This window comes from Lithobates pipiens, unplaced genomic scaffold (genome assembly GCF_037356315.1).
Source record: "Lithobates pipiens isolate NorthernLeopardFrog02 unplaced genomic scaffold, aLitPip1_a1.2 Scaffold_77, whole genome shotgun sequence".
Taxonomy (NCBI): domain Eukaryota; kingdom Metazoa; phylum Chordata; class Amphibia; order Anura; family Ranidae; genus Lithobates; species Lithobates pipiens.
This window is the reverse complement of record NW_027507900.1, coordinates 88,583-98,202: the sequence shown is the minus strand read 5'-3', so window position 1 is coordinate 98,202 and position 9,620 is coordinate 88,583. Positions and strand designations below refer to the sequence as shown.

Below are 9,620 nucleotides of genomic sequence, written 5' to 3'. Positions count from 1 at the left end.
CCATGTGATGGGAGGATTCAGTGGATGGTGGAAGGAGTCGTGGGAGAAGTCACGGGATGTGGGAGGAGTCAGTTGGTGGTGGGAGGAGTCAGTTGATGGTGGGAGGAGTCACAGGGTGGTGGGAGGAGTCACACGATGATGACAGCAGTCAGTGGATGGTGGGAGGAGCCACGGGGTGGTGGGAGGAGTCACGCAGTGGGAGGAGTCAGTTGATGGTGGGAGGAGTCACTGGGTGGTGGGAGGAGCCACATGATGGTGGGAGGAGTCAGTGGATGGTGGGAGGAGCCACGCGATGAGAGGAGTCAGTGGATGGTGGGAGGAGTCACATGATGGTGGGAGGCGTTACGGGATAGTGTGAGGAGCTATGCGATGGAGGGAGGAGTCACTGGATGGTGGGAGGAGACAGGAGATGGTGGGAGGAGTCACACAATGGTGGGTGGAGTCACACGATGGGAGGAGTCAGTGGGTGGTGGGAGGAGTCACTGGATGGTGGGAGGAGTCACACAGTGGGAGGAGTCAGTGGATGTTGGGAGGAGCCACGCCATGGAGGGCACCTGATGTAAGGGGCACTGTTATGGGGCACTTGATGTAAGGGGCACTCTGTTGGGGGCACCTGATGTAAGGGGCACTCTTATGGCGGCACCTGATGTAAGGTGGTTCTATTACTTACAATGTGGATGTGATTGGCTGACGTTTGTGTTCTTTCTTTGTCTTCCATCTTGTTTCGGGTACAGATAGTTGTTGGTGGAAGGACGGAATAAAAGGGTCCAGCCAGTGAAGGGGGAAGAGCTCAGAGTAATGGAGAAGAGGAGTGTCCTGCAAGGCAGAATCCGGGGCTCAGAGAAGACCGCTCACCATCAACATCTCCAAGGCCAACACACCACTGGAAGCTCTGAGGATCAGCACTAAACAGCTGCCCCGCTAGGAGGTAAAGCCTAACCTACTAACAATGTCTTTGCTACAAGTCACCCCCCAGTATCTGCTGATACCCCACATAGTTACAGGTCACCCTCCATTCTACCCATACTCTAGGCCACCCTCTGACATCATAATCTCCCCTCCCCCCACTCCATAATCTCCCCTCCCCAACTCCATAATCTCCCCTCTGACACCATAATCTCCCCTCCCCCACTCCATAATCTCCCCTCCCCCCACTCCATAATCTCCCCTCCCCCAACTCCATAATCTCCCCTCCGACACCATAATCCCCCCTCCCCCCTCCGACACCATAATCCCCCCACTCCATAATCCCCCCTCCCCCCACTCCATAATCCCCCCTCCACCAATTGGTTTGGACCAGCGCACAAAGACATTAATGGCTGTGTGTTGAGTTATTTGGAGGGGACAGGAAATGTACACTGTTATACAAGCTGTACACTCACTACTTTACATTTTAGAAGAAGAAGAAATGTGACTGAGGGGTGTACTTACTTTTGTCACATACTGTATATTTACCTAGAAAAATGGTGAGGTGTTCTATACTTATTTTACCCGCTGCTACCCACCTCAATACCAGGCACTTACACCCCCTTCCTGTACACACCAATTTTCAGCTTTCAGCGCTCTCACAGTTTGAATGACAATTACTCATACAACACTCTACCCATATGAAACTTGCGTCCTTTTTTCCACACAAATAGACCTTTCTTTTGGTGGTATTTAATCACTAGTGGGGTTTTTATTTTTGTGCTATAAATTAAAAAAATTTGTTTCTGTCATAAAATTTTTCTAATTAGTAATTATGGGGGGTGTGGGGTGTATGGAGGTGGGAGGTATGTACATGAGGGGTGCGGAGTGTACGGAGGTGGGAGGTATGTACATGAGAGGTGCGGAGTGTATGGAGGTGGGAGGTATGTACATGAGGGGTGTGGAGTGTATGGAGGTCGGAGGTATGTACATGAGGGGTGTGGAGTGTATGGAGGTAGGAGGTATGTACATGAGAGGGGTGTGGAGTGTATGGAGGTGGGAGGTATGTACATGAGGGGTGTGCAGTGTATGGAGGTGGGAGATATGTACATGAGGGGTGTGGAGTGTATGGAGGTGGGAGGTATGTACATGAGATGGGTGCGGAGTGTATGGAGGTAGGAGGTATGTACATGAGGGGTGCGGAGTGTACGGAGGTGGGAGGTATGTACATGAGAGGTGCGGAGTGTATGGAGGTGGGAGGTATGTACACGAGGGGTGTGGAGTGTATGGAGGTGGAAGGTATGTACATGAGAGGGGTGTGGAGTGTATGGAGATGGGAGGTATGTACATGAGAGGGGTGTGGAGTGTATGGAGGTGGGAGGTATGTACATGAGGGGTGTGGAGTGTATGGAGGTGGGAGGTATGTATATGAGGGGTGTGGAGTGTATGGAGGTGGGAGGTATGTACATGAGGGGTGTGGAGTGTATGGAGGTGGGAGGTATGTACATGAGGGGTGTGGAGTGTATGGAGGTGGGAGGTATGTATATGAGGGGTGTGGAGTGTATGGAGGTGGGAGGTATGTACATGAGAGGGGTGTGGAGTGTATGGAGGTGGGAGGTATGTACATGAGAGGGGTGTGGAGTGAATGGAGGTGGGAGGTATGTACATGAGGGGTGTGGAGTGTATGGAGGTGGGAGGTATGTACATGAGGGGTGTGGAGTGGACTGGTATGTCCCTGCACAAAATGACATTTCTAAAGGAATAAAAGTCATTTAAAACTGCTTGCGGCTTTAATGTAATGTCTGGTCCCGGCAATATGGATGAAAATCATTGAGAACAAAGGCATGGGTACCCCGCCCCCAAGCCCATTACCAGCCCCTTTGGGTCTTGTATGGACATTAAGGAGAACCGCACACCCAAATTATAAAAAGGAAAGGCCTGAGGCCCCCAGGCCCTATATACTCAGAACAGCAGTATACAGGCGGTCCAAACAAGACAGGGACTGTGTAGGTTTGTTATTAAGTAGAATCTGTTTGTAATTTTTAACTGGTACATTTTTAAAGTGTAGCTCCAGCCAAAAAATCTATTTTTAAGCTTTTTGGAAAACATAGGGAAGGGTTATCACCCCTGTATAATTTGTTTTGCTGTCTGTGCGCACCTGTTCAGAAGATTTCACCTCACTTTCTGTCCCAATGACAATTGGATTGTTAAAATTTGGGTTTTTTTGTGAAACAAGGAACTCTTACAGGAGAGAATTTCCCTTCCTAGGGGTAGATTTCCTCTCACTTCCTGTTGTCTCCTTCTGTTTGAAAGTAGGAGTTGTTTGTAAGTTGGATGTTTGAAAGTAGGGGCCTGCTCTATATACTCAAAATATAAACGCAAAAATGTGGGCCTTAGGTGTTGGTGTTGCCACAACACTGTAATCCCTCACAGTTACTCTGGGTGGGCGCAGGAACGGGCCCTGCTGTGAAATATTAGATCAAGAATTGTAATTACATGCCCCTGAACAGGGGCAGAAAAATTGGGCCTTAGGCACTGGTGCCACAACACTGCAACCCCTTACAGTTACTCTAGTTGGGGCACAGGAATGAGCCCTGCTGCAAAGTATTGCATCAAAAATTGGCCTGTGACCAATTATGGCTCTCTTCGCTGACGCCGCTGTGAGTGGCCAAAGCATGCGGGTCATCGTGCATGCTTGGCCAATCATCAGCCAGCAATGCACTGCTATGACGCAGTGCATTATGGGCCGTGACACGCCGCTCTAATTTGGCACCAACGGACCATAATGTTCGATCTTCCTCTTGAAATCGAAGCTCATCCCTAGTGGTGAAGTATGGGGCAAGATTCCTCACCCTGCTGCCATTCCTCATTATATTTCTTAGAAAAAAGAAGAAAAAAAACACATACAAAGACAATTAAGGTGCGACCAATCTTTATTGGAGATAAATCTATAGATGGAAATGATTGTCGGGCTTCGGAGAACAGTGACGGTTGACCTAGGACTCCTCAAAGGCAGGGCCTTTTTACACTAAGCCTAAACCTTAAGATGATTCAGAGGAAGGCGAAAACCCCCCCGGCCAGATGGGCTCCAAGGGGGGGAAAAATTCCTTCCTGACCCCCTAAGGCGATCGGATTGTCCCTGAATCATCAGTCTAGGGTGCCCAGTTCATCTCATATAGAGAAAAAAACCATACATAGAACCATACAGAACATATGTATTGCAGGTATGTATGCAATAAAACACACCTACCTGCTTGTTCACAATCATCTTTGGGGCTCATTCAGAATATATGCATTGAGCATCCGCACAGATCAGCGCCCCCACACTGATCAGTGCCTCCGCCCGCCGCACCGATTCCTTATGTTTTCTGTGCCCAGCCCCCTACAGGAGGACTGGTGGTACCCCCTTATTGGTGGCCCTGGTGGTGGTATGTAGACATGCTGTGTATGATGGTATGCATGGTGCTATATACGCAGGTATGTATGCAATAAAACACACTTGCATGCTTGTTTACAATCATCTTTGGGGATCATTCAGAATATATGCATTGAGCATCCGCACAGATCAGTGCCTCCCCCACTGATCAGTGCATCCGCCCGCCGCACCGATTCCTCATGTTTTCTGTGCCCAGCCCCTACAGGAGAACCAGTGGTACCCCCTTATTGGTGGCCCCGATGGTGGTATGTTTGGTACTAGGTAGGCATGCTGAGTATGGTGGTATGTATGGCCCTATGTATACATTCTATGTATGGTTCTATGTATGGTGTAGGGAGATCATTGCCAGTGTGCCACAATTATCTCACTCAGTACTGCTTGTGTTACCGTCTCACAGCAGGCAAATCTCTTTTGAGGTCAAATACCCTCGGTTGGTGGTGACGAGGCTCTTCCTTCAAATGGTGATGAGGAGGCCCTCTATTAATGTCATTGCCCCTCGGATGGTGGTGACGAGGCTCTTCCTTCAAATGTTGCTGACGTGGCCCTCTGTTAATGTCATTGCCCCTCGGTTGGTGGTGACGAGGCTCTTCCATCAAATGGGGCTGACAAGGCCCTCTGTTAATGTCATTGCCCCTTGGATGGTGGTGACGAGGCTCTTCCTTCAAATGGGGCTGACGAGGCCCTCTGTTAATGTCATTGCCCCTTGGATGGTGCTGACGAGGCTCTTCCTTCAAATGGGGCTGACGAGGCCCTCTGTTAATGTCATTGCCCCTCGGTTGGTGGTGACGAGGCTCTTCCTTCAAATGGGGCTGACGAGGCCCTCTGTTAATGTCATTGCCCCTCGGTTGGTGGTGACGAGGCTCTTCCTTCAAATGGGGCTGATGAGGCCCTCTGTTAATGTCATTGCCCCTTGGATGGTGCCGACGAGGCTCTTCCTTCAAATGGTGATGAGGAGGCCCTCTGTTAATGTCATTGCCCCTTGGATGGTGCTGACGAGGCTCTTCCTTCAAATGGGGCTGACGAGGCCCTCTGTTAATGTCATTGCCCCTTGGATGGTGCTGACGAGGCTCTTCCTTCAAATGGGGCTGACGAGGCCCTCTGTTAATGTCATTGCACCTTGGATGGTGCTGATGAGGCCCTCTGTTAATGTCATTGCACCTTGGATGGTGCTGATGAGGCCCTCTGTTAATGTCATTGCCCCTTGGATGGTGCTGACGAGGCCCTCTGTTAATGTCATTGCCCCTTGGATGGTGCTGACGAGGCCCTCTGTTAATGTCATTGCCCCTTGGATGGTGCTGACGAGGCTCTGTGTTAATGTTATTGCCCCTCGGATGGTGGCGACGAGGCTCTGGGTTGATACTGGTTTTCCAGTGGTGAGTATTAGGCCACTGGCTGCAATTCACATTCTCGCTCAGGTAGGAGAAGCCCTCAAATCTCTCCTGCCGGTGTGGAACCTCATCTCTCCCAAAGTCTTCATTTTTAATGAAAGCATCCCCTGGAATTCCTTCCCCCAGGTCTTCCTCATGCATCTGGAAAGAGAAAAAAGTATTTTGTCAATGTTTCTGATCGATAGGGAAATAATCCCTAGAAATCCCCCCATTGTGCTGGGACTCCTCCCGTATACTTACATGTCGATTTGGAAATGGTGGGCGTGAGTTCCCTTTCTCTAGCTCCTTCCAGTCCACCTTGCTGAAGTAGGGGTGTTCTCTGATGTCTCTTACTAGACTCATCCGCAGCTCTTGGTCTTTACATAGGAACTGTAAAAAGGAACAAAATATAATAAGATACACTGGAATAACATGAACAATCTATGAACAATGTAATATTTGATTCTGATTCTCTCTATTATTTTGCCTTCTGACCTGCTACTACATCCTGATTGGATTGGATGGTAGCATGGGGCCTTATTTGTGTCATATTAGTTCAGAATAGTTATTAAAGGAAAGAAACATCAGATATTTTGCAATTAAATGTGAATTAGGAATGTATTAAAAAAGAGATTTCTATGAAATCTGCACCTGCCATGATTTTTCTTATGACTCTGGCAGTCCCAGGGGAGTTCTATATGTTGTCTGTGCACGGAATGTCCCCAGAAATTGAATTCAATGTGTGCGATTGGCCCCATCACTATCCAATGGAACCACCCGGACCGTAAATTAAAAAGGGCTGCTTCTTTCCTTATGACAGGGGAAGGCAGATCCTTCCATTAAGCAGTCAGCTTGCTGAAAGTACAGCTATGACCTCCATCGATATGTGATGGTAAGAAGGTGGAACCATGTTTAATAAAATCCTAATAAGATATAATGTATGCAACAGGGAAAGAACATTGTCACTTAAAAGGTGTAAAATTTCTATGTATACTTACCATCTCTATGACGTCACGGAGATACGGGTTCATGCTATCTGGATAATGCGGTTCCCTTGTGGTCACGATCTTCACTTCTTCCTCTGCGGACTCCCTGCCGGTCAGAAATGGATGTCTGCCGAAAGCCATCTTATACACGATTATTCCCAGAGAGAAATAATCAGCCGCTCCGAAGTATGGAATGTTTTGAAGGGCCTGTAGAAACATAAAGAGAAAAAGAAGGATGAGCTGATTGTTGGGTAGAGGACGGAGACGACTCAATGCTGATATATGGGATCTATGAATCCTCCCAGGACTCCTAAAATTGTGCTCAAAAGACCTCAAACCAAGGCGGAGCTTGTGAATATTGGAGGTGGGGCTTTAGGTCTCACAGAGACACAAAAGGAAATTGGCTGAAATCTTCCAAATTGAGGTAAATTTCACCAGAACAGGTGTGCCCGTTGAAGGTTTCTCCTCCCCTCGTGTTCTGGGGAAATATCTAAAACTCTAACTTTCTTTCTCAATGACAATGGTCACCAATACAAACCAATGGGGACAAATACCCCTGGAATATTGTTCCAGCCTGGAAACCCACTGAAACCAACCAGGTCACCAGTAAAGAAATTCTTAATTTAGTGAAAAATGACCTCCCTTTAGCTTATCTCTATATCCCATTATAACAAATATTACAATTAGGTCTAATATCAGGTGGAAAGCAAGTATCTTACCTCTGGCGACAAGTACCCTGGTGTTCCCGATTGTCCTTGAATCCTGCTGGACTCCGTGACGCCCATACGTGCCAAGCCGAAATCGGCTATTTTGATGTGTCCAACGTTATCCAAAAGAATATTTGCAGGCTTGAGGTCTCTGTGGATGATCTCCCTAGAATGCAGAAACTGCAGACCACAGATCATTTCTGCTATGAAGTATCTGATGGGGGAAAGAGATAGAGGAATTAGCATCACAAATCATCACAGAGTAATGAAATCTAAAGATGAAATGACTTCCCCCTGTAATACATAGGGGTTTGGATGGACGAGGCTCAGGTGAAGGGGCTGACTACATCACTGGCTGTGGTCAGTCACCCCCGACTCCAGAGTGACCCGTTCATTGATCTTACCTTATGGTGCCCCCAGGAAATGGAGCTACTGCCATGGCACAATGGAGATCCCCTCTGGTCACACATTCCAGGACAAAGGCGAGATGATTCTGTGTGAACACAAGAGATAAAGTTTACATTATAGACATGCAGGATTTCATTTTGTGGAGGAATAGACAGACACACTTAATTTAGGAAAACCGGACAGAGGAACTAAGTAGGCCGCCATTACTGGACTGTTCTTATTGCAATGCTACTTCTGTCTGGTCTGGTAAAGAAATTGGAAGGTGAAAAGACTTACCTTTGTCTGGAACGTTCCAAACAGATGTGTAATAAATGGACACTCCCTGGCTACTTTCAGCACGTCACGTTCTAAGAAAACCATATCACTATCGTCTTCATAATGAATAAATTCTGTCTTTTTCACAAGTTTAACCGCCAGCTTCTGGTCAATGGCGGGATGAGAGGCCAAGATCACCTGCGAACTGGCCCCCTTTCCAAGGACTCCATAACAGGTCATGTGTTCAAAGGAGAGTACACATGACTGGTCCTTGGTGACCACGCTGGATGGTACTTGTGAGGCGATCTCATCATGTGTGCTGCGGATGGATGGATTGTCTAGGTCGCACTCTGGTGGAGTAGCCACGTCTTGGTCGCACTCTGGTGGAGGGGCCACGTCTTGGTCGCACTCTGGTGGAGGGGCCACGTCTTGGTCGCACTCCGGTGGAGGGGCCACGTCTTGGTCGCACTCCGGTGGAGGGGCCACGCCTTGGTCGCACTCCGGTGGAGGGGCCACGCCTTGGTCGCACTCCGGTGGAGTGGCCACGCCTTGGTCGCACTCCGGTGGAGTGGCCACGCCTTGGTCGCACTCCGGTGGAGTGGCCACGCCTTGGTCGCACTCCGGTGGAGTGGCCACGTCCTGGTCGCACTCCGGTGGAGTGGCCACATCCTGGTCGCACTCCGGTGGAGTGGACAGGTCCTGGTCGCACTCCGGTGGAGTGGACAGGTCCTGGTCGCACTCCGGTGGAGTGGACACGTCCTGGTCGCACTCCGGTGGAGTGGACACGTCCTGGTCGCACTCCGGTGGAGTGGCCAGGTCCTGGTCGCACTCCGGTGGAGTGGCCAGGTCCTGGTCGCACTCCGGTGGAGTGGACACGTCCTGGTCGCACTCCGGTGGAGTGGACAGGTCCTGGTCGCACTCCGGTGGAGTGGACAGGTCCTGGTCGCACTCCGGTGGAGTGGCCAGGTCCTGGTCGCACTCCGGTGGAGTGGCCAGGTCCTGGTCGCACTCCGGTGGAGTGGACACATCCTGGTCGCACTCCGGTGGAGTGGACAGGTCCTGGTCGCACTCCGGTGGAGTGGACAGGTCCTGGTCGCACTCCGGTGGAGTGGACAGGTCCTGGTCGCACTCCGGTGGAGTGGACACGTCCTGGTCGCACTCCGGTGGAGTGGACACGTCCGGGTCGCACTCCGGTGGAGTGGACACGTCCTGGTCGCACTCCGGTGGAGTGGACAGGTCCTGGTCGCACTCCGGTGGAGTGGACAGGTCCTGGTCGCACTCCGGTGGAGTGGACACGTCCTGGTCGCACTCCGGTGGAGTGGACACGTCCTGGTCGCACTCCGGTGGAGTGGACACGTCCTGGTCGCACTCCGGTGGAGTGGCCAGGTCCTGGTCGCACTCCGGTGGAGTGGACACGTCCTGGTCGCACTCCGGTGGAGTGGACAGGTCCTGGTCGCACTCCGGTGGAGTGGACAGGTCCTGGTCGCACTCCGGTGGAGTGGACAGGTCCTGGTCGCACTCCGGTGGAGTGGACACGTCCTGGTCGCACTCCGGT

General features: G+C 50.4%; 1 protein-coding gene across 1 annotated transcript; it reads right to left on the bottom strand.

Annotated features, from left to right (window-relative positions):
- Nucleotides 1-3,821: 3,821 nt before the first annotated feature.
- On the bottom strand, nucleotides 3,822-7,190 carry LOC143959484 (uncharacterized). Its single transcript, XM_077468156.1, has 2 exons — nucleotides 5,971-7,190; nucleotides 3,822-5,871 (listed from the first exon to the last, which is right to left on the bottom strand). The coding sequence occupies exons 1-2, from the start codon at nucleotides 6,070-6,072 to the stop codon at nucleotides 4,726-4,728; spliced, it is 1,248 nt and encodes a 415-aa protein (XP_077324282.1). The 5' UTR covers nucleotides 6,073-7,190; the 3' UTR covers nucleotides 3,822-4,725.
- Nucleotides 7,191-9,620: the final 2,430 nt, after the last annotated feature.